The 26088-nt window shown below is 44.2% G+C and overlaps 1 protein-coding gene across 1 annotated transcript in view; it reads right to left on the reverse strand.

Annotated features, from left to right (window-relative positions):
- Positions 1 to 18490, reverse strand: part of grb10b (growth factor receptor-bound protein 10b) — a 73586-nt gene extending 55096 nt beyond the window's left edge. The window contains exons 1-2 of the mRNA XM_078287019.1: positions 18296 to 18490; positions 5004 to 5129 (exon numbers count right to left, since the gene is read on the reverse strand). Coding sequence (XP_078143145.1) covers positions 5004 to 5054 — 51 coding nt within the window. The 5' untranslated portion in view covers positions 5055 to 5129; positions 18296 to 18490. The remainder of the gene's footprint in view (positions 1 to 5003; positions 5130 to 18295) is intronic.
- Between the last annotated feature and the right edge of the window lie 7598 nt (positions 18491 to 26088).

Consider the following 26088-nt stretch of genomic DNA (forward strand, 5'->3'; position numbering starts at 1 on the left):
TTTTTTTAAAAGTCCTGTTCGGTATGCCACCCTTGGGATGCACCATTCACATGTGGTATTACAATGGCATTTCCATCTAGATATCTTATCTGTATAAGAGGAAACACATGTTAAAGCAGGGATAAATGCACACAGCACGCCATGTGATCGGAATGTGATCAGATCTGACATGCCGCCTCCGGAGAAGGTCTGGCTCGCATTATGATTAGATCTCACCCAGAGTCACCCAGGTGTAAATGCAATCCATACAATGTCTTTGCTACGTAGAAACGTCATAACTGCAGGTAGAAACATCATCACCACGGTCTCTGCTCTCTGCCAGCCCTCCAGGATAACTTGTCTTTGTTTGTGTTGCCTCCTACTAGAGAGAGTTGTGGAAAACGACCCCTTCTGCAACAGAGGGAAAGTATGTAGGCTAGTCCTACAGTGCAGTAACATTACCTGGTGTATCTACACCTGCCATGTTTGTTTTTGTTGACAGTAGACAGACTTGCCCCCTTACCTCTCCTGCTTTGCATAGTACATATGAAAAATTAGATCCAAAAAATGAACACAGCCAACAAGCACTGACACTTTCCCTGCTGTACTGAAAAAACAAACCATTACCTCAAAACCCAGGTAAATACTGAACCATGACTTTTGAGAATTGTTCCACCTCCTAGTTACAGAAGCAGTGACAGTTCACACAGAGGAACAATCTTCAAACATTATGCTTAAGTAATGGACTCTGCTTCTTCATCCAGTATTTTATAGCTAGATAACCTCCTGCCCTCAGTGTTCCACTGGCCTGTCATCAGGCTTTAGGTTCCTAAACGTCAGCTACGCTGTCTTGGCCCACTGTAGTTAGCTCAGTTAGGAAGACCAGGTCAGGCCTAATCCTGGAGACCGAATAGGAAAACACCAGCATTAGCAAGGTAGCCACACACTCATAGCTCTTATCCAAAAAGGCCCTTACAAAAGTTAACCCGATGTCCCTATAGAGACTTATAGATAGACTGGTACTCAATAGTTTCTACTCAAAAGTACTCACAAGTTTATAGTGACCTTTTCGTACTTTATGGTATTTTTTTCTCTTCTATGGTATCAGTATATATTATTCCTATAATACTCCTGCATGGACTTAACGTTTGTGACATTTGCATAGTATCTTTTCCAAATGTACTATCCTGTTCTTTTGTAAGGGTGTTTTGATCAGGCTGTCATCCTGCCACTAACAATCCTTTCTTGCCTCATACAAGTTGCACTGGCTTGTCACATACCGTCATTCATTCACCTGTCACAATCATACAATAGAAATAAGATAAAAGTGGCGATGTAATCCCTTGCGCTTAGTATGAATGTAATCTTTTGAATCACTTCAATCCTTTTTGAATTTCTGCTGTAGTTTATCAGTGCAAATCTTCCTCACTTGGAATTTCCCTGCTTCTTCTTCTGCGCTGTAACACTGAATGGGTTTCCTCGTTCAGAAAGTCAAGGTACATCTGTTATACCTGAACGCTATGCCATATATGCAAACAGCCGAGTGTGTGTGTGTGTGTGTGTGTGTGTGTATGTACATCAAGCTGCATCCAAACCCTTGCCAAAGACAAAAGAACCAATCAATTACTCACTCCAGAGTTTGAAGCTTAATAGCCTCCAAGAATGGGAGAATAGTCCTTGTCTGCCAAAAAACATAAAAAATAAATCCCTGCTTGATTCACTTTAAAAACATGTAAATGAAACTCAAGGCAGAAAAAATGTTATGCAGACGGGAGAACCGTTAGCTACGGCAGCGTGAAGGCACTGAGCCCACAAGGCAAGCAGAACGAAGACTAACCTGCATATATTACATATATTTACATTGCTCTATTTATGGACACCTTACGTGCTGCTTCACTGTGCCAAGGGGAGTTTCACCTCAGCCTCAGCCCCATGTCCTTTCCCTGTAATCTTGTTTTTGTTGGGTTGGTTCCTTGAACTGTTATACAGTGTAGGTCTCATTAAAAATTAGCTTCCTTTTACAATACTGTCAACTGAAATGTCAATGTGAATTGGCTGGGGTCATTTAACCGATCACTGCAGCCAATTGTTGCAGACACACACTGAAAACTCACACCACCATCCCCCGCCTTCCCCTGCCACAAATACAAGTATGGACGCACACGCGCATGTTCACACACGCACACACACAGGCTGCCTAACGGTGAATATTTAGGTTCATGAAAGTCTGTCTCTCTAAGCTGTGAAGATCTGGAGGACTCTAGCAGGCTGAGCTCTCTGTCCTCCGGCTCAAAGACCAAAGGTCATGGCTTTATCCATGACCCAGATGACCAGCAGACAACAGACTAGCTTCTGATGAGGCTAATGGTGCTACTGGCCTAACACAAATGTGTGGAGGCCCTTTGCTCCATGGAGGCTGAAAAGAATGGATCAAATAAAGCAAAACGGCAGTGTGAGACCAGACCAGTAGGGTAAATTCTTGATTCAGATGATAAGCAGGCAACAGGTTAGCCTCTGAGCAAGCCTGTGGTGCAACTAGCTAAAGCTAATACAACTGTTTAGAGGCCCTTTGCTCCACTATGTTGGTGATATGTTGGTGATATGTGGTCAATACACTTGTTTTAAAACAGGGTCTAACAGATAAGTGGAACAACCCTGATGACCAAAAGTCCAGCTATTACTCTGAGAACGCAAATAGTGATGCTATTGCTAAAACACATAGTCCTTTTCTCCACAAGAGGCACAAAGGGAATGAGTCAAGTAATCCAGCAAACAACAAGCTGGCACCTAAGCAGGCTAATCAGGATACAAGCTGATGTTTACAGGCCTTTGTTTCCACTCAAAGCTGAAAGGAATAAATCAAGTATGTACCTCCACCCACTATATCTTCTGAATTAGCGAGTCCTCTCAGGGCATGTGAAAGTGGGACTTCTGGCTTCTACAATGCATTTGTCAGTGACTCGTGAGAAATGAGAGAAAATAACACCCTGTAAGTACATAGATTCAGAGCAAGTCAACCAAATTCCATCACTGTGCACCTCAACCTCACAAAAATGAGTCATAAAACAGAAGAAAAAAAGGCATCAAGGAAGGCAAATAAAAGTACTTGCTGTCACCATACAGTAACCCCATGCAGTTAGAAGGGTAAGAGAGCGCACAGTGGTGCACCTCCACTCACCCTGTGGTGAGGACACAATTCTGGCTCTGAGCCAAGCATCCTAGAACCTCTTGGACTTATATAAGCTATCTGCAGACAGAAGCTCAACACAACTCTCCATTCACAGGCACTGACTTTGACAAAGGCCTTCCATGATTGAAAATGTCATGTTTCCAATGTAATTGAACAAAGAAAGGATTATTGTGAGGGTCCTGCAGAAATAAAAAAAAAGCCAACTTTTAAGACATGAAGAAAAACTGGCTGATTTTATTTATTTTTTTCAATAGTGCCCCAGCATTTCAGACTCAATGGGGTGGCTTTCAACGGTTTTTTATACCAGGATCATGAAATATTCTTTCCACCGCATATGGAAACAAACCAAAAAAAGCCTTTCAAAACAAAGGTTGCAGTCTGCGAGGGTGCATGCACATGTGAGTGTGAATGAGTGGACGGACCATAGAATCAGAATGAAAAGAGCAGGCATCACCTGGGGGTGCATCAGCCAAAATGAACAAGATTCCATTGTAATTCTGTTGGACCCACGCTCTTACATCACGGTGCACCCGCCCCACCCCCCCACCCCCCAGCAGCACTATGTGAATGCTATGTGTTCACCTCAGTGGAATGTTGTGACCATGCCACTGCCATTCACTGACTCCCCCCCACCCCCCTTCATTCAGACTCCAGGCCTTAAATCTATGGGCCGTGGCAGGTACATTCAAATCCAGCAAGGGAGCTTTCTCCACGGCCTGCCCAGGCCCTGAGCCCCAAGACTGGGAAGGACCATAGACTCAACCATTCAAATACTTGGAGGGATTTTGACAAGGGAATCCTGGTAGCTTGGTGGGCTAACGCACATAACATACATTTGCGACTAAGGATGGGACGATATGCTTACCTCACAATATGATTTGATACGCGATATGGGGTTCACGATTCGATACAACCACGATACGATGTCATAAATAAAAGTTCAATGACAACAAACTATGACTGTGCAGAATTATGTTTATTTCTGAGCCACAAATCTTTCTAGCAATGGCATTGGCTCGCTAGAATGTAAACGACAATTTAAAAATGTCATCACAAAGTGCAAATAATATAATTTGGATAGAGAACATTGTGAAATTGTGATGGTCAAGCCGTCTCATTTGTGATTAATTTACTGTAATGCAGCCTTTAAGACCAGGAAGAAGTAACATTTAAGTTATTTTACAGTATTACAATAACCAAAATCCCAGACAATATCTAGTTTCATAAACTATATAAGTTTTTAGTTTGGGGCTAGGCTCAATCCACATTAAAGTTTTTACTGACAAGAGCTACAGTGCCAACCCACCATAAATACATCCACAATTTCCCCCCTTACCTAGGAAAGTTCACTCTAGATTTGTCAGCCTGAACCCCAGTCTCTCCCAAAGTTAGAATAAGGCCAGCCAAGTCTGTAATGTCTTAATCTGGTTTTCTGTGACACTGCATGACGGTCTTTGGAGCTGTCCCATGGATGAAAAAAAATGAGACCTTTGGACGCTGTGACAGGACCCAGTGTAATTTCATGGGAATGTGGGCACATTTTCTGGTTTGGAACTGTCAGCATTACTATTAAACACAATTAATTTGTGTGCAAGAGCTCAAACAAACATCCAGTAAATCCAGCTCTGGAAAGCACCTCTTCATGACATCACACATTGGAGTGTTGCTTGTTTGGTTTCTAGTCTTATGAGACATCAATTCATGTCCTCAACCACTGACTGAGCCGTCCAAGACTGCTGGAATAGCATGTCAATTCTGTTTTAGGCTGGATTTCAACTTAACAAAGTAGCTATGAAACAAGAGCAAAATCGACAGAAAGGAAATTGCCATTTACCTGATAATTTGGATGGTGCAGGAAATAATCCGGACATCCGGCCACAGCCATGTTTTTTGTTTCTCAATTATTTCGTTCTGTTTGTGTAGCTGGTTCAGTTTTGACAGGAGATGGACAGAACAGAACCTGCAGAGGGAGAACAGCAGACAGATGGAGGTTAGTGGAAAACTACAAAGGGAGACGGGGGAGGGTGAGAGAGAGAAAGAGAGGATGAAACTAGGAAAGGGAGATGAAATCTAAGAGCTGAGTAGACAGATATAGCACAGAGCACTTCTTAACCCACATAGGCCCACAGTAAACAACATCGACAAGCCACCAGCTAGGATGAGACCAGTGGTTGTGTACCCATTCTAAACTGTGAGTGAAATGCCGAGTCTCATTCAGAATACACCAAAAGTAGCAAGTAGTTTCCCTTTTTTCTCTATTTTTGGGCCTGGAATTGACTCCAAAAGTGAAAATGCTTTGCAAAAGATTTCATACTACAATACACTTTGTATATAAGAATTACTTGTTCATTAGAGTTTGCATCAATCCAATCCAGCTATCTAAAGTATTAAAATGAAGTGAAAACGCTGCTTCACTTCACCCACTTCAACTCGGAGAATAAAGTGGACTGGAGCCATAATATCACAAAGTCTGTATTTTATTTGCCTAATGAAAGAATTTACATGAATTCACACTAACTTTACAGTACATTTATATAAGGTATAGAGATATACATTACACAAGTCACAGGCCCTGTATTACATGCAAGGCCTACATACATCGACTTCTATGTAAAAAGTAGGACCTCTGCAATGAATACATCTTTAAGATTTTATACATTTTATCAATTAGACTTGTATGCACTTGTGTGTATTGCACATTTCATGTATTTTCCGCAGCACACTGTACAACAAGTCGACCCTCATGGGACTTTAAAGGTGCTCTTCTAATCTATGACGCCTCCCTCCCGGCCATCGCTGGGTCAAAATAACCGCAAATTCAACAACCTGGACTGCAGTCTATTTGAACTTCTTAAAGTGGGTGTCCTATTAACCTCTTGGCACCGCTACCACTCAACAAACACCTGTAAACACTGACCTCAAAATACACTGCAGGCTCATCTCCAGGACCCAAGTTAGACCCCAGGGTGTATTTTCAGCCAAGCAGCTCCGGCTCACAACTATGATGGTCTTTTATGCACCAGTTCATGACCCCCCATTGGTATTTCAAAAATATGACCTGCCATTTTATAGACGGCTAATAATATCTGATGTTTGCGGTAGCGGTTGCAAGAGGGCTGCCTTTTGCGGCTGTGGTGTGTGTGTGTGAGTGTATGTGTGTGTTAGCATTTTTGCATATACACGTGTGGCTGCATGTGTGTGCACACTGTATGAGTGTGTATGTGTACACTGTTTGTGTACAGCTGTGCATGTGTGTGTAAAGGCCCTATTTTCAGGGGTTCTCAGGGTCTTTGAGAAGCTCTACTGGTGTTTTTATAGTTCTGTTTCTAGTCGTGTCTGATTACATAACTAGTCAGTAGACCTTCACAGGACCGCTCTTCCCCCTGGCTAGACAACCAGCACACTGTAGACTGGACAATCTGAACAAAAAAACAAGGATTGATGCATAGACATAAATCCCACACTACACTACACTACACCGACAAAGATGATGCAAGCAAAAACGCTAATGAGGCGGTAACTTGAACAAGTAAATCCAACATGGTAGCATATTGTGTGTGTCAACATCTTAACATATCTGTGTAGTAACAATATATCAGATTCCACTGTATAGACAATGTATCACACTTTTACTGAGCTGGTTCGTCTACATACTGCCTGGAACTGTGAGGTGGAACAAAGTCTGTCTCATTTCTGGGAGACAGTAGTGAGTGTTCAGTGATGCCAAACTGTCCTTAAGTACAAGAAAAACTCACTTAAAATACTTAAAAGGCGCATAGGTAATTAATGACTTTTATCAACCTCTATCAGCGACCAAGGAATTGCAACAACATCGACAGGTCTCTGGCACAGTTTACATAGCTTGTATAAAAGTCACATTTTTATGATAGAACGAGTAAGCGAGCTAATTAGAGCAGAGATCCAACAGAAATGACTAGTGAAGAGGTAATATATCACGAAGCAAAATACTGTAATAATACTGCTTTGTCATTTGCTGTGTTTGGCTTGAGAATGAAATGTGTTGCAACGCCAGTTACTGTACTTGCTCATAGCACCGAAACTGAGTTTTGAAAGCCAGAAATCTCATCATCTGGTGAAGTAATCGTTGAGTCATTGGTATTGATCAACAAACCCCCGCAGATATATTCTGGTCAATTTGGGCTATGGGGAAGTAAACATTTTACTTATTGCAGTTTTCCCCTTTAACAAGGTGTGGGTTGTCCTCAAAATAGTGTCAGCGGATCAGATATAATGAAACTGCCATTAAGGGTCTCACAGAATGTCACCCTTTCCAAACTGTCGAGCGAACCAAAATTGACGGGAGTTTTTTAACCTCCCAAATTGGGCTCGCAAATAATGATCCAACCATGAATGCATTCTAAACAAAGAGCTTGGCACCGCGATCACTAGGACCGCTGAATGGGCTTGCTTGTAATGAGTCCATGTGTGTGTATACGTGTATGTGTGTGTGTGTGTGTGTGTGTGTGTGTGTGTGTGTGTGTATCAATCCATGTGTGTGGCCTGGCTGGCTGGCATGCAAAGACAGCTCGTCATTTACACATTATTTACAGACACACAGTTTACAACAAAAACAAAAACAAATTCAACCTAAAAAATCGCTAAGCAGCCCCTCATTAGGAGCCACAGACAAGCTGACTAGCTGTAACAGAACTGTACGTTTGTTATATTTCAAGGACTTGGTGCCAGAGGGGCATATGTAGGCTTTCACTAGACCCAAAAGGTTCATGCTCCACTGAAGCCCGGTTTAAATCTATAGCAAAATTGCCACTTTATGAGGATTAAATATTAAGCATTGAATAACACTGGATGAATTGACACTTAGCTGTCCAAGATCGTGGGGCTAAAATGTGAATTCTGTTCCGAGGTAGAGTTTTGCTGTCATCACTGAATAATATATTGACCAGCACTGTCATCAGACTGTGCATGTGATAAAACATGGGAAAAAGCTCAGGCGTTCCACGTAGCATTAAAATACCTCCAAATCCCAGTCTCTTAGCGCTTACATGTGCCGCGGCGACTCGGCCTGACTGACATATTGACCGAACACACACGCACCTATGCTTAATTGCTCCCTGACATAATCAAAGTCATTCCAGCCCGGGGATTAGACCCTCCCAGAGCCCTTTGATTTGATTCCTTCCACTTGAACAGTGTACTGAAACCTAACCGTCTCTGAACAGTGCAATTATCCGGACGGCGTCGACGCACTAGAAAGGGGGAACTTTGGGGCGCGGCGGCTGTACCCAGCGGTGAGGTGGCTGCATCTGGATTAATTAAAGTGATTTTTGCTCAAGCCTGCATGAAGGAGAATGTTAGCGAGTGGACTTCAAACACAAGGGGGCCTTAACAATGGCTATCTCCAATCACAGATCCTCACCACCACCGTCCCGGCTGAGAACATGCAGCAACAACACAGCAGTCTACTGGGGATGGGACGATATATTTTACTGAGGACAGATCTTCCTGACAATTTGGGAGGGGTTTTAGTGTGTGTTAATACAGCCAAGGTTTTCTATGTATTTCTCACTGTTAGGGTAAGGTATGGTGTACAGATTGTTCTCACTGATGTTACCCTACATTACACTGGAGCCAATAAGCCATAAAGACTAAGACAGTTAGGGCTTTCATGTACTCGTAAATATAATGCTGCGATGGGCAAGTGAAGCTCTGCAACTCCCATAAACACATGCTGTATTAAGCTGCAGACTGTAGCTGTAGTCGAATAAATAGCGGCGGGCCAGCGTGCTCGGTCAGTCGGGGGGTTAACCGGGTGATATGTGCTTACATCGCAAAGGTCCAGCTTTAACATCCCCGGGTGATAAGCCCCGCAGGGAAGCCAAAGGCCAGGCCTGGGATCACCAGCAACCCGGGCTATTTAAAGTAAAGCCTAATTGAAACTGTAGCGACATTTCCCCGAAAAGATCTCCTCTTTTGCATGGTGGTGGGTCAGCGGCCGGGGCTGGGCAGCTCAGCTCAGCGGACCAAAGATGGATGTTAAGAAGACTTTAGAGGCTGCAGGACTGCGCAGGACTGTCTGTTTGTGACTGATGCCACCAGGGCAAATACCTCATACACTGTAAATGCACTGATTCAAAAAGGAATAATGGGTTATCGAGCAGAAGCAGAAGAGAATGTTTTTTCCCTATTGTGAAATATACATGTAGAATTATGTACATTTAACTTTATTTATGAATGGTTTGAATCACAGAACTTGAATGGATAGAACAGTCATTCCCATTCAAATCAACGTTACTGGATAGTCGGAGCGGCGGCCATTTTTATGTGTACCGCTGGGCTAGCTTCTGTATAAACCGACATACAGCAAGTCGCTGAGGTGAGAAGTTGTGCAGCAAGAACCAAAGCAGCTTCTCTGTCTCCTTGCTGCCATGGTTTGCTAATATGCTAATGTTGACAAGAAGGGCTAGCGAGAGAAGTACAATCTTTGATAATGCTATGTTAACCTCGTCACGAACGTTAGCTTTCAGCTGAGTTTTGACAGTTTGCTAAGCGCTCGTACAACAGACACATCTGCATCTGACACACTTTACCGCCTTAATGCCCAGACTTGGGTTGTCACCATAGCAATTAACCCTTAAAATTCCATAATTGGCATTTTATGCTGTACTAGCCAAATTACCATAGCAAACCGTGGAAAGACTGTTCTACCCATTCAAGTTCTTTGGCTTGAATACTCAGATTTTTGGTCATTTTGGCTACAAATTACCAGGATTTTATCACATATTAAATAAAGGTCATAAAGTATTTCCTTTGCTAAAGCATTTCAAAAGCGTCCAAAATAAAACACCTTGACTAGGAAATGGAAATATTAAACGTTTAACCTCACATACTGTATGTAGGCCAACTCTGAAATAAATGAATGTCTAGTGAGCTGCACTGCCAAACATGCTCTGTTTACTAAGGAGTCAGTTTAATTCTTTTAAAGCTGTCTGTCTGTCTGGTGTGTATACCTGCCTGTCTGTCTGCCGTCCCACTTGGCCCAGTCTGCCCATCTCTCTCTCTACCTGTCTGTCTACCTGTTTACTGTCTGTGTAGCTATTTGTCTGGTCTGTCTACCTGCCTACCAGTCTCTGTTTGGCTCTGTGCAGCGTTCGCTGGTCTATAAATTCCCCATCCTCTCCTAATTGGGAAAACATTCTAAATAGTGGGTGTTATTTATAGTGGGGTATCCAGACACATAACAGAAATGTGTGCAGCATACCGGAAGACAACACAGTCTAGTCAGATGCAAACGCTGGGAGAACTGTGCAGTAACACTCCACTGGACAAAAGTACATTCATTTGAAATTGTTTTGACATGCAACACTGAATGTTACTGAATGGAAACAAATAGCATGGCATGTGGCTTATGCCTTGAAGGATTATGTGTAAGTTAATGAAAACCACTCTGCTGCCAAAGCCACTACAGAACTTATGTCTTTAGAATAATACAAAAGGTGCATTATAGGACCTGTATTCACCAATTAAATCCCATTGAACAGGCCTCTCAGACAGTATGAGATACTGTATCCAGTGCATACAAGGTCAGCTTGGGAGAAATGTGGGCCAGGCACTAATGTGATCCTAGCTGGAGTTACTGGGAGTTACTGATAGCCTGGTGTCAGGTCTCTCTCAGTCTGGGCCTTCCGGCAAAAATAGCACAAGTCAGAGTGTGGCTGGGTCAATTCATTTTCGAATCAGACAACTCAAGAAGTATTTTCTCCAGCATTCAAATATCGCTGCATGTTTTGGCATGAAAAGACTGTCTTGTCCAACCTATAAGGAAATAATTGAGCAAATGCAGTTTCTGGTTACATTTCGAACTGACTGGATAAAAAATGACTTTACCCCAAGCGCTGACTCAGATTGTCCAACTGAACACTAAAGATTAAGTGTCATCATTGTCTTTTTACTCAGATAGAGAAAAAAATTGAGCTGCTCAGTAGCAAACAGAAGACGACTGTTATTCTATACAGCTCCCAGATCCCTATACGTCAACTACTCCCCTTGGCTGTATATAATTAAAAAATGTGACACTGTACACTTCAGCTGATCGGACTGGACACCGCGTAACGCAGAGTTGTTCAGCTCTGCTCGGTCCTCTGTGGAATGCAGAGAGCACATTCTTTCCACATAGGGTATTGGGTGAAAAAAAAACGTGTGCAATATAGCAAACCCCCAACCCCCCCTTGAAATGGCATGCATTGATTTGTAGGCCGGCCAGGGAAAGAGTGGACGGTGATGAGAGAAAGTGAAGAACTGGTAGAATGTGTGAGTGTGTGTGTGTGTGAGTTGCAAGCTTCCTCCTTATGTATCAGAAGGTCAAAAGGAGCCTTTTTTTTTTGCTCCTCCAGGGGTCAGATAGAGCCGGGGAGCCCAGTGTTTTATCTGCTAACTAGAGCTGGAACTAGCTTGACACCACTTATCTTCAAATGGAAGTGAGGAAGGCCTCGGGGTAAAGCTGCTGCTGTACCCAGGGGGAGCAGTGTGTCTGTGTGTGTGTGTGTGTGTGTGTGTGTGTGCCTCAGCAAGCGGGTGATCTACATCTATCATCTACAATATGTCTAAACTCGCCCTCTCAGTGGGCTGTGAGAAGGCAAAGTTTAAAAGGCTTACACGGTGGCAGTGAAAAAGGCATTCGAGACACTGAGAAACTCAATAAATCCCACTTTTCTTGAGGTAAATCTATGTATACAGAGCTTCAGATTGCCACCATAGGAACACTGCAGCAACAGGAGGTTCCACATGCAGTGATATCCGCTGTAGGTGTCTCCTCACCCTGCCAACTATCTTAAATTAGTACTGCATGATTTCCAAAACAACAGCAGTGCAGCAACTATGTAAAAAGTATACTTCTACATCTTCTATGATTTTTTAGTCACACACCCATAGCCAGAGTCGTGGAACTGCTCAGTGGTCAACAATAGAAAACTGTAATTGTCCTGAATGTGTGTGCATGAAGCAGGGTGTTGTTGAATTACAGAATCCATGCTAAGCAAACCATCCATAAATAAAGTGGGTTTTTTTCCAACAGCCACCAATTCTACCCTTTCCCCTTGACCCCCTTCCTCCTCTCTGTGCAGTTGCCCACAGGCAGCATCGGACTCACAAGGGAAACGTAATGTTTGATGAGAGGGGGATGGCGTATTATGTCTCCCTTGCTGACACAGAATACATAATCCATCCATATGAATGTCAAAAAGGAAAAATCGAGGGAAAACAACGCCTCAGGTCCCTGACATCCCTACCGCACCACCAGCTACCTCCCTCTCCTCCAAAGCCTCGCCCTGCCCTAGCGCCCCCACCCCACACACCGCCTCTCTCCGACCCCCCTCCCCTCCCCTCCGCCCCGCAGCGCTCCAGTCCGGAACATAAACAGCATCTTAATTCAAGGGATGGCACGGATCCAACTCGGTGTCTGGGGACCTGTCGAGAACCCATTGAAGTGAATGTGTTGACCGTGGCGCAACCCCTTCGAGAGGGGAGGTCAATTATTGTACTGTACATGTTTGAACTAGCCGGACGCCTTAAGTGAGAGCATTTAGCCCCGACACTGAGAGTTATCAAAACTTCCTATAGCGAGGTGACCTATGGAAATGTTTATGTGAGACGGGGAGGGGTGAGGGAGGAGAGCTAAGGCGGCTGCTGCTTTGTATTGTGTTGCTGCGGTCTGGAGACGTCCCCCCTCCGCTTCCCACCGCCCCCTTTACCGCCCCTGTATGCAACCTATTCCACTGTATCTATTTTTACACGTGCAACTGGCAAGTCAACTTGACCTTGAACTTGGAAATAGTGTAGCCTCGTCATCAGATAAGCCAAACAAAACGGACCCAGAGCAGAATTAGTGAAGAATTCGTTCTTCAAACAACTGTAGGTCACTGAATAAAGGGAGTGCCAAAACGCTTACAGTGCATGGAACTATAATAGCACTGATAATGTTACTGATCAAAACTTTTGGTGTTGCAACCAACTCTGAAACCAAAAGTGCAAATCATCAACTTTAAAGCGTCTCAAATGAGGTTGTCTGAGTCAGTGTGTGTATGTGTGTGAGTGTGTATACGGCTGTTGTTTCTAGAGCACTGCAAGAGAGAGAGGGAGAGAGCGAGCTGAACAGAGCATCTCTGTCCTCCTCTGTTTTAATCAGCAGATTAGATGGTAGTCACTCCTCACTGGATGTGCTTGTTGCACATGTTGATTATTCATTAATTGGCAGCTTTCATTATTTGGGAGCAGCAGCGTAAAGTGGGGCTATAAGAGAGGGCCTGATGTCATGCCGGGGGAGGCTGAATAGCACCAGTCTCTGAGAGAAAGGCCTTTTGGAAACGTGGACAGTGCCTAATTGGATGAGGATTTCATTGGGCTGCTTGAGAGAACCGGTCTTATGCAATGGGCGAGATGAATGGATGGGGCTTGGGAGCCGTGGTGCCTGCGCACAAGTTGGCTGCCATGGTGGCCCTGAATGGCTATTTTAGATGTATTCCCCTTCTTATGACACCCTCTTTCCTAAACCTGTTTGTAGCATAGTGCTTCTTCAAGTGATGGAAGTGGCAAAGGGGTGGGATGCTGTCACAGTCATGAGTGTGATATGAAGATCATGTAGTCATTATAGATCCCTTTGCAGTCAATACGAAACCAGTTGGTGCACTTTTTTTTATTATTATTATTTTTTTCTTAAATGGTAGCCATGAATTTAAAATGTTTAATGTGGTTTGTGCTACATTTTATAGTAGTATCACCATCCACAACAGCAGGAAACATCAGACCCAAATAAAATTGACCTGGTAAGTTGAAAACATTTAGCCTGTATCAATAGAAAGCTGGAATTCGATGTGGCAACTTGACGGGAGAAAGGAACAAGGTTTTTTTTACTCTCTTACTCTTAGGAATGTTAACAAACTTGCGTATCTGAAAAAAAAAATCATATTAACAAGGACTTAGCGTAACTCCCTATTCCTAAGCACCAAAGTACACTACTCCAAAGCCCTAATCGCTTCTAAGTCTGGGCATAATATTAAAAAACCTGAGGGTAGAAAATGTAATTATGTACAACAAAATACATGCATACAAGGCCAAAAGTGGCGTTTTCAGAGCGTGAGAGAGAATCAGAAGGAGGTTTAGGACAGTGCTGAAATGCAAAAGCAGAAAAAGGCCTGTATTGTTCCATAGTTTCTCACCGGGAAATATGTTGTTTTCATTGGTACGGTACATCTACCAAAACCAACTAACCATGGTTTGTTTTGATTTTCCATCACAGATTCCAGCTGGTACAGTGAAGCGCAGATCAAAGGAGAGAGGCCGACAGAGATAGAGACAGTGAAACTAGGAGAGAGGTAAAGCCAGAGAGAGAGAGAGAGAAAAAGAGAGGGAGGGGGACAGGCAGATGGAAAGAGAGACATGAACTGAGAGACAGATATGGAAAGACAGAGATAAAACAGCAAGAGAACATAGAAAAAAAAGAGAAAAAGAGATAACCAGAAAGAACGGTGCATATATGCATTAGAGAGATCGTTTCTTCTGGCTCGTCACCATGCATCCACACCGCATTCCCTGCGCCCGCCCGAGTTCCAGGCTCCCTAAGGTGTTCAGTTACCTGCAGGATAAAGGCAACATTCTTGCCTCGCACACAGCCTTGGGTTTCAGCCACATTTGGACCAACACCAGGCATTGAGAAACTCAATCCACTGTACACTGTGGTGGTTAGACAAGCAAGCATTGCATCACCTTAGGTCACAAGTGGAAGGCGGTGAGAATCGGGTTTGTACAGGTCCGTATTTACAGTATGGAGAAGGAGGGGGAAGAATAATACCGCAAAGTTTTTCCTCTGGCAAGCATGTAACTTCTTCGAAACGACTTCTCACAAAGCAGAATGTGATTACTCAGCGGTTATGGTTGAGATACTAACTACATAAAACATTAATTGGGCTGTAATGTCACCAATAAATGGTCAAATTAGTCTCTAGAATTGTAACTTGCGGTGAAGTGCCAATCCAAACCCTGCAGTTTGTAGCATGTTGCGAACATACTTTTTGCGCCAACTATGTGAAAACTGAACCCAATGAAGAACATTTTGACAAAAGAGAGAAAAGAGGTAGTCATAATGTGACTGAACTTATAACATGACATATACTTATAATATGAGTCCATTACATTGTCCAAAATGAACCTTTAGCCAAACGTGGAATATCAATCCCTAACATTATTGGATTATATTCAACCATTGATAGCTGGGCTGAGCAGATGGGCATGGAGGGAACTCGCTCTGCTTTTAGAGCCAGGCAGTCAGCCGAGTGACATGAACTGTGCTGTGGTCCCCCAGCAGGCTTGGGTTAATGGTGTCATGACATCAGGGAGGGGGTATTAACAGTGTATAGGCCTAGGCTAACCAGTGCTGAATGACTGCTGGCTGACGCAAGGCCCAATGGAATGCTGCCTGGGGCAGGACCACAAGCTCTTATAGCACCACTACCAGCTACTAAGATAACTCTGCCACATTTACCCTTGGGTATAGGAGCTGAAACTATACACACATGAGCGAAAAGAAAGGGGATATTTCTATTTTCTCAAAGACCTATGAAAGGCAAGTAAGGCACTGGGGTGTAAAATGCGGCTCAAGTTTTGACTGTGCAACAACCTATCTGGAATGAATACTACCAAGCGCATAGTTCAACCAATCAATAACAACCGATGGAGTATGAGCAGATAACATCTTGATGAGATGCAACCAGATACATCTCAGATTCTCAAGTGTTTCTCGACAGACAAAGCACACAGGTCTGTAGCCTGGAATGAGTTGAGTATAGCTTATCGTAAGTATAGTTATATGCAATATGTGCAGTCAGCAGCTTTTTGGCAGCCTGTAGTCTTGCACAGTTCATGCCCCATCATGCCTGTGCTTACTGAGCATGGACTTGAAACAGCAAGACCGGTGCTGAGGGTGAAAGAAACCACAGCTAGAATGGTGTGAGGTTGCCATGTGCACAGAGATGTGACCACAAAATAATAAAATAAAAAGAAATAATGGCCAGGAGCCAGGAATACAGAAATCACATGCTTGAAAGACAAAACTGTCTGCATCATTTCACAGACTAGAATCATCAGCCACTTTATATTGAACCACACTTAGAGGTTAACATGCAGAAGATCACGCGTGTGTGCAGTGTGTAAGTGCTCCAATGAAGTAGGTTGCCAAGTTGCGTGGAAAGTCAGTGGTTTGCCAGATTGTGTGTTTCGCTTTAATGATTCTAGAAAGGCTGCTGACTGTGCTTTGCTTGCCTTAATTCTAAGAGGTATGCTGGTTCACTTGGGTTAAATTTAAGGCATACTAATAAATCAAAGTAAATGGGATCTGTTAATTAATCCAATATTAATTAATCTAATAAGGGTTGAGTGACAAAGTCACAATGCTATGCAGTAAACATGCACTCTGAACTACCACACAAAACATTAATCTATACTCAAAGCATCATCCCCTGACCACAGAGATGACAGACAAATAGCTCTGCCTGTCTAGTGGACAAATCCAAAATTGGCACCAATAAGAGCGTCCTACTATATTTTTGAAGACTCAGGAGAGAATGCTATATCTCAAAGTTTCTAAAAGGTTTTCTCTGGGGGCTTGCAATCTTGAAAATGTGGCCTGAAAGAGCAGTTTTGGGATTAATTAGCTCCACAATCTTGCAGTGTACATCAATCCTAAGCATCTACTTTCAGCCTAACACTATATTTCCAGTGAAAGCCCTGATCTGCATTCAAAACACACAGCTCCACATCAATAGTTCCCAGAATCATAATTTTGGACGGTTATGCAACTTTCTGCAGAACCCACACAATGCAGCCAATAAAGAAATTGATTTGGAGAAGTGCCCAAATGACAGGGCAGATTAGGCTATCTATGAAGAATTGCAATGTCAGGTCATTTGCGCATAAAGTTAGATTAGATAATGATCAGACTCTCTCTCTTTCTCTGGTTATTGCTGATAACATCATAAAGCAACATGGTTTCTCAAAGTAGTGTATTATTGACATGACTTGGGTAATTTTTGAGTGTCTTTGGCAGCAGGCTGTTCAAAACAAATACTTATTTTTTAGCATACAAATGTCACAATGATTATGAGAGTAGTGGTACACCTGCAATTACAGTATCTGTGCAGTTGGAGGCTTGAATGAGGTTTCCTAACATATTTCACATCAAGGAAACCCTAAATAGATGAATGTTAGACAACATTTGATAAGACTTCATCCCAATAAACCCCAGCTGAGACGGTTTTTGCTGTTACATGCATTCACTTCACTGGGGACCCCCTGGAACCCACGCAAGGACCCCCGGAGGTCCCCCGGAGCCCAGTTTGGGAACCACTGCAGCAGGCTACATGAGTATCCCTGGGAAAACGCCTCTTTCTCTCTCCCCACCCCCAAAGCAAATGCTGCCAAAAGGATAAGGCGAGACCGGTGAAACTCTCACAGAATAGGAGGGAGGGAGGGAGGGAGGGAGGGAGTGGGAAGCGGGGGGGGGCGGCGGGGGGCGAGGCAAGGCAAAGCAACACGGGGGCTCCGCGAGTCCTCACTGGACAGAAAGTAGGCTAGGGGCCACTGTGAGACTGCAGTTACGCAATTGTAAACAAGTCGCCACATTGCGGGCAGAAGGCTGTCGGGATCAAAATACTGTCTGTTTCCCCCTTGAAGGAGACGAATCATAATAAAAAACAAAGCTGTTTGTTGGGGAAAAGCGTCCCCAGCAGCTTATCGGCAGGCGCAGTGTAGCCCCGGGACAGACAGGCTGAGTGCACGGCGGAAGCTTACACTAGTGGGACTACAGTAGAGTCAAACCACTACGATCCGACACATAACGCGATCAGCTTGTTTTGGAAGTTCAATAAATCCCCCCGTGCTGACAGAGAGGAAGGCATGGACCCGGGTCCCGCTAGGCGCGGTGGTTACGCGCAGTGCGCACATGTGTTACGACCCGCAAAACAGTGCGTGTCATCACAACAGCACATTCAACTTTTATCACACGCGCTCGGCGAGGGATCCGCGCGGACTTGTTGTTTTATTGCCCGCACAGACTTAGAAAAAAAAAACCACATAGAAATCTCCTTCACATGCACTCACCTTAGAGCCAGTTCTCTGGTAGATATGGAACAAAAAGGATCAGTGGCAGTGTTGAAATGGAGAGACGCTCGACAGCGTTGCCTCGGCTCCTCTGGATCAGGCCACGGTGGTCAACATTCCCGGACTGGATAGATAGAAAGATAGAGAGGCAAGAGGAGGAGGCGAAACAGTGGCTGCAAAGACTGCGGGGCAGCTCATCTCATGCGCCCGGAGAGGACACACACACACACACACACACACATACACACACACACATTCACACGCGCACACACACGCACGCAGCAAACAACTCCTCCCCCCTCCCGACTAAACCACGCCCATACATGAGGGGTGATTAATGCGGCGTTCACGTCTTATGGGAATAAGGGCGTGTTCATGCTATTCTGCTTTTTTTTGTGGGGAGAACAGCGCTGCCTCACCCGCATTTTGTTGATTGACATGTGGAGGAGAGATTATGAATTAGACTAGCCATAAAATCTGTACCTGGTAAGGAAAAGGAGAAGACAGCAGATTAAAAGAGGGAGTTAAACCCAAGATTTTGGAATAAGAAAAAGTGAAAAAGTGTAATGAAACAACTTAGTTACTTAATAGGGACAGTGCCGTGCTGTCCCAAACATAAAATAAAAAAAAGTAAGCATGTACGTCCTATTAAATCTATTCAAGCATGGTGATGCTTCCCCCCCCCCCCCCCCACAGAAAAGAGAGAAAAGAGAAGGGGAAGGAGACTCCTCATTAGCACTATTGTTAAACTGTTAAAAAAGTCTCTTCCTACTGAAGCTGTCACAACATTTTTGTTTGCTATACTGTCAAATATTGTGTTGTCTTTTTGAGAAACTAATTAGCTTATTACCACTTAACTGCTAACTGGCTAGCAATGGCTAATGAAAGCCATGTGTAACATAAGCATACATTTTATTCCATGTATATTTAATTCTTTCTGTGTATTTGTAGTGCAGAACAAAATTACTCTGGCTTTTAAGAAACTGGACTCGATGCTAACATTAGCTTGTTAGCTAGTCATAAGCTAGTTAATCAGCTTGTTAGCTATCATTTTATCTTGTTGACATCAAATCCTGGCCTGTTAGCACTGTGTGACCCTGAAACAAGTCAAGTCACTTTTTTATGGTTGTGCTGACAACAAAAATAGAAAGACATGTCAGTGGCAACATTTGTATTAATATGCTTCAAGGAACTCCAAATAAGTGATGACAGACTGAGTCACAGGTGGTGGAAAGTTGGCCTCTCAACATTACCGGCAACGGTGAGAACCTTTTTTTCTTCCCTTCATTTCCGGGTTGGAACTCTACTCCGTTTCTACCAGAAAAAAAAAAAAAAATCAAGTCTGGTGCACCTACGCAGTCTCCTCATATTTTCCCTCTGAAATTGAAACTGTTTTCTCGAAGATAGTAATCAGACACTCGTTAAGGAATGTTACATTACCACCTGGTTGAAATTGATAGCCCCCTTTATTATCTGATGTCCCCCTTTATTATCTATATCTTTAAATCACTTTAAATCACTGCTGGAATAGAGTCTGGGTTTGTTGGAAACTCAGAAATACACTGAGAAATACAATAAATCAGAAAGGTAAATGAAGGCCTTTCTTGTAAGGATTGTACACATTGACAAACAACCAGGTAATCCTCAAGTTCCCTTATTAATTTTGGCAATTTTTGCACTTCCCAGAGATCACCTGTCAATCAAACAATGTCCAAGTACTGTGATGTTTTTTTTCCTCGGATTTTCTGTTGATGAGTTTCTGTAGGTGGCGCTCTTTTCTTTCTCTGTTCAGCCATGGTGGCAATCGCTGCTCATGGTAAATACTGAGTTCATCCTCCCCACATGGCAAGAATACCAAAATGATCCATCATGAGCCTAAAGTTCTGGAGACTCCACTTCTAATTTTGGTCCCAGTTTAAAAGCCCTGGACTCATAAACACACTCAGAAATAAAAAGCACTGATAGTATCTGAGTTACGTTTATTACACAACTGCAGGGTCAAATCTCAATGTCCCAGAGTTACCTCTCCAGTTGCACATTGCTCATGTAGCTGGGCACCTATTTTATTCCAATTTGTGCACTGCTTAGAACCACTGCATTTGTATATGAAATTGTAATATTATGGTTATCCTGTCTGTTACTGACTTCTCTTATTGGGACAGAAATAATAATATAATGGGCTTTCCAAAAGCAAAAAAACATCTTAACACCAAATATCCCACAACATTCAAAGACAATTGCAGATAGAATTTAAGGGAGCTGTATGCCAACTCTCTACCATCTGTATCAACCCTAAAACTAATTATGGCTAAAAATGAGTAGCCATAGGGAGTGAAATGTCTGATCCCGCTGACAATGGAACAAAGTCGTAATAAGATGCTTTTGAGAAACAAGGCCCTGTTCATTCTTCTGATTATTTTCAGTGCACAGTGGAGATTGACAAATTAAATGGGGGGGGGGGGGGGGGGGGGGGTGACATGCAACAAAGGCAACGACTTCAATTCAAACCCGCAACATGGAGAGCACAGGGTCTCCTCCATTTTTCATACTGCCTGAGACACTTCAGACTGGGTTAAGCTTAAGGATGGGAACACACCATAGGAGTCTGCAGTGCAAAAGGTCATCAGTCTCAGGCTGTGTGTGTGTGTGTGTGTGTGTTTGTATGTGTCTGGATCAGGAGAACAACAGGAGTCTCACACTGTGTGGCCTCAAGGCATAATCACACACACACACGTACACACACACACACACACACACAGAACACAAAGGCAAAGAGCAGGCATTGTACAGCAGTTGCATCACACACACACATCGCGTCACTCACATCAGAGTGCCACCATGCAACATAAACAAAGCATTCTTCCTATGTGACTGGCATGGAGACATCAACTAAACACACATTATGTTGATTTCACCTCATCAGACATTCTGCATCACACAGGCCTTTTGTTACCGTTGATTGATCAGATACATGCGAGACTACTCAACATTAAAAAGCAGAGTCAATATAAACCCCATGCTGGTAGTTAGCGTCACTGTGTCCATCACTCATAAGTCTGGCAGCGACAGAGACAAAGTCATGTAATGTAATCCAAGCCATTTGGAGAATGGCTTTAACTAAACTAGTGCAGTGCCCGTTCGCCCCACTGCTGCACAGAGCGCTGTTCACTTGTTTATTCAAAGTTTATTAATATTGAACGTGTCGCGTGTCCAAACTGCACCAAATCCGACACTGCACTTCCTTGGGTCCCCAGCAATACACCCGCCAAGTGTGAAGTAAATCGGACAAACGGTTCTCGAGATATGCGACGGACACACAGACAGACAGAGATTCCCTGCTTTATAGAACTAGTGCAGTGCCCGTTCAAAACGTGCCTGTCTGGAACGGGCCGATTGCTGCTTGCAGCTTTCTCGAGAACCGCGCGTGCCCGTACCGCTTGAGCCCCGCTGCTGCACAGAGCGCTGTCCGCTTGTTTATTCAAAGTTTAGTAATATTGAACGTGTCGCGTGCCCAAATTGCACCAAATCCAACACTGCACATCCTTGGGTCCAGAGGCCCAGACTCCACCAGTGAGACTAAACTGTGCTTGAACCGTAGAAGCAGTTTACGGCCTTCCATTGGTTGATTCTGCTGCCAATCAAACGTGTCTGCGCTCCTATTGGCTAGTTTTACTGCCTTCGCCTCTGTTTTTTTCTTCTGTGTGTGCTCGTTCTTCTCTCTCAGGCAGTTTAACTGAGCGGGGCGCGTGCCTTTGTCCCTCTCAGCCAGTCAGAGCCCTGAAGCCCCGCCCCGCTGCACTCAGACACAGAGCTGAGCGGCTCGCTGTTCGCTTGTTTAGTCAAAGTTTATTAATATTGAACGTGTCGCGTGTCCAAATTGCACCAAATTCGACACTGCACGTCCTTGGGTCCCCAGCAATACACTCGCCAAGTGTGAAGTCGATCGGATGAACGGTTCTCGAGATATGCAAAGGATACACACACACACACACACTCACTCACAGACAGAGATTCCTCAAATTAGTAGATAGATGATGATGATGGGTGGGAATGGGAATCGAACCTGTATTTTCTTTTTCTGAGTAATAAAGCTGTAAACGTAAAGAGCAGAGGTGGGGACTCAGACCTAGTCAGACCCAATTCGCAGTTTTAATTGCTTGAGACCTGACTTGATGCATGAAGTCAGACTTGAAAAGATCTTGTGTATGTGTAAATTACTTACTCATAACTTTAAAGTGATGAGATTTGTTCCAGCAGACGACTGAGATTTCTGTTTTCTGAATTTGTATGGAATGATTGAATTTATTGAAGTTGAAACTGATTATAGAAATCAAACTCATGATGCTCTTACCAAGTTCTTATCCTATTAAAACCATATTGCATTGAAAAGTCCTAGATATTTAGTTTTCCTTAAGCTATTAAATTGATACTGGACTCTTGATTTTTTCTGACTTGCTGTTCTACATTTAGACTTGAGACTTGACTTGACACTTGTGCCTCAAGACTTGAGACTGACTTGGGACTCGAGCGAAGTTGACTTGGTCACAGCTCTGATAAAGAGTGAAAAGATACAATGTTTCTTTACAATTTAAATTGCATCAACAACAGTTTGATTAAGTGCAACCCCGAACCCCACCCACCCCCTCTTACACACACACACACACACACACACACACATACACACACACCCCATCCCCACCTGCATACACGGTGGCTGATTTGTTCACATTTAACAACGTGGACCATGGGCAGGTGAAGTCATGCTTACTCATTTTTCCCCTAAATTATATTAGTCAATATGGTGGACGCAGTTCTCATCCTAACACGAGGTATGCCATCCTCAGTCACCGCTTTGCTAAATTGCCCCTTGCAGACATGTGAAACTGTCATGACAACAAGTCCAAACCATAAAACAGGGCTGGTAAAGGCGTGACCAAACCTCAAGCCTAAATTCATTTATTTCTGTTGTATTATGTGGTGTGATGTTCTGGTAATTCCTGATTCAGCGGTTGTTTTCGTTGCCAAAATGGTTGCAATGGTTTGGAACCCTTACACAGGCACAGGCACACAGGCACACAGGCATACACACAACAAAAATATCACCCACACCCACACACTCATCCACCCACACACAAACACACTACAGATTTGTGAGGCAGAAATCAGAATGAGTATGAATTTTGACCCACAAAAGAGGCTGCGGCCCAGCAGGAATTTACAGCCCGCTCCGGCCAGCGCAGCCAGGATCGCCCTCTGCACCCTCTGACTTCTCCCACTGTTAGGACTTACTGAACGTCACCATGCACTGGTCCGCTAAATGCCGAAAAGTTAAGATGATGGGAAGAGTGCTTCAGCGTGCCACTTCACTCCGTATCTGCATATCTGAGGGGAGGAACCTATCTCCCTATGTGCTGATTTGAGAAATGAGTGTGTGCGAGTCCACTGAGCAAGGACACAGATAAGCTACTCTTATTTACTCTCTTGCCCTGCCTTCTCACTCACCATGTGCTACCATTATATCCCTGTCATCCAGGGCAACCGAAAAAAACGCATCAGTCATAAAAGATAGCGCAATCCTGAGAACCTCTACTCTCTCAGAAAAGCCTCAGCTACTTCCTCCGCTTTTTCCTTTGGCTTATGGAATTGTCAGTCTGCTGTACATAAAACAGAATTTATCCAAGCACTTGCAAACCTATCTGACATTCAGGTACTAGCCCTGACCGAAACCTGGATCTGTCCAGAAAACACAGCCACACCAGCTGCGCTTTCAGCTGACTCTACTTTCTCCCACACACCTCGTTCCGTTGGGCGTGGAGGTGGCACGGGTGCCCTCATTTCCAAAGATTGGAAATTCACTAACTTTCTCCTCCAAGCAATAACTCATTCTTTGAATACCATGCAATCATGGTTACCGCTCCTGTTAAGCTATTTGTGGTTGTCATATATCGCCCACCAGGGCTACTGGGGAACTTTGTAGTTGAACTGGACATGCTACTCTCAGCCATTCCTGAAGATGGCACCCCACTGATGGTCATGGGGGACATGAATATCCATCTTGACAAACCCCAAGCGGCTGACTTCCTTTCACTTCTGTCCTCATTTGACCTCAAACAGGTCTCCACCGCTCCCACACACAAAGCGGGCAATACACTCGATCTGATTGTGACTCGAAACTGCTGCACAGCAAATCTGACTGTCACCCCCTTACATCTGTCAGACCACTTCTTTATTCAATTCACGGTTTCCTTACCGGAACATCCTCACGTTCCGCCGAAAATGGTCTCCTTCAGACGAAACCTCCGGTCCCTCACACCGGCTCAGCTCTCCAATGAGGTCTTGGCTACCATGCCCCCTCATAATGAATTCTCCTCACTCCATGCCAATGAGGCTACAGACACACTCTGCTCCTCGCTAGCCACCTCTCTAAACAATCTCTGCCCACTCTCATCCAAACCTGCTTGCAACACCCCTCCTAGTCCATGGCTTACCAGTGTCATCAGAGAGCAACGGGCGGGGCTCAGAGCAGCTGAGAGAAAATGGCGCAAATCCAGAGATCCCACTGACCTCAGTGACTATCAGACTCTCCTATCTGCATTCTCCTCCCATCTAAAAAGTGCCAAGGCCACTTATTATCAGGAGAAAATCAGCAGCACCAAAGACGCTCGGAAATTATTTTCAGCTTTTAACTCACTCCTCAACCCTCCACCACCTCCACCCTCAACTTTGCTCACTGCTGACCTCTTCGCATCCTTCTTTACTGATAAGGTTTCTGCCATCAGTAATCAGTTCTCTGAGCCTGACCAACTCAGTATGTTGCCGCCAGCTAACAGGGCCTCACTCCTCTCATTTTCCCATCTCACCGAGGAGCAAGTCTCCAAGCTTCTGCTGGACTCTCGTCCCACTACCTGTCCATTGGACCCCATACCCTCCAACCTCCTGCAGGCCATTTCGCCCACACTTATCCTTGCAGTCACGCACATCATCAACTCCTCACTTAAAACGGGTGTGTTCCCCACTGCTTTTAAGCAAGCCCGGGTTACCCCGCTGCTAAAGAAACCTACTCAACCCATCTCAGGTTGAAAATTACAGGCGGTTTCACTCCTCACCTTCCTTTCCAAGACACTTGAGCGCACAGTCTTTAATCAAGTCTCTGAATTCCTTTCCGAGAACAACCTGTATGATCCTAACCAGTCTGGCTTCAAACGCGGACACTCTACCGAGACGCTCTTGTCTGTAGTGGAAACACTGCGATCAGCTAGAGCTGCCGGTCAGTCCTCTGTTCTAATGTTGCTTGACCTATCGGCTGCCTTTGACACGGTTAACCACCAAATCCTCCTCTCCACACTCGCTGAGCTTGGCTTCTCAGGATCTGCTCTCCGCTGGTTTGAGTCCTACCTCTCAGGAGGTCTTTTAGAGTGTCTTGGAGAGGGGAAGTGTCTAAATCCCACTGCTTGTCCACAGGGGTACCTCAAGGGTCAGTGTTTGGACCCCTTCTCTTTTCAATATACACCACCTCACTTGGTGCAGTCATCCGCTCACATGGCTTCTCATACCACTCATATGCTGATGATACCCAGCTCCTCCTATCGTTCCCGCCAGACGACCCCAGAGTCTCGGCGCGGATATCGGCATGCCTCGCCGATATCTCGGCATGGATGAAGGAACGCCACCTTCAGCTTAACCTGTCAAAGACTGAACTCCTTGTCATCCCAGCCAGTCCCTCTGTACAACAACAGATCAGTATCCAGCTCGAATCAGCTCAGCTCATTCCTGCAAAGTCTGCCAGAAACTTG

The sequence above is a fragment of the Centroberyx gerrardi genome, chromosome 12 (genome assembly GCF_048128805.1).
Source record: "Centroberyx gerrardi isolate f3 chromosome 12, fCenGer3.hap1.cur.20231027, whole genome shotgun sequence".
Classification (NCBI taxonomy): Eukaryota; Metazoa; Chordata; class Actinopteri; order Beryciformes; family Berycidae; genus Centroberyx; species Centroberyx gerrardi.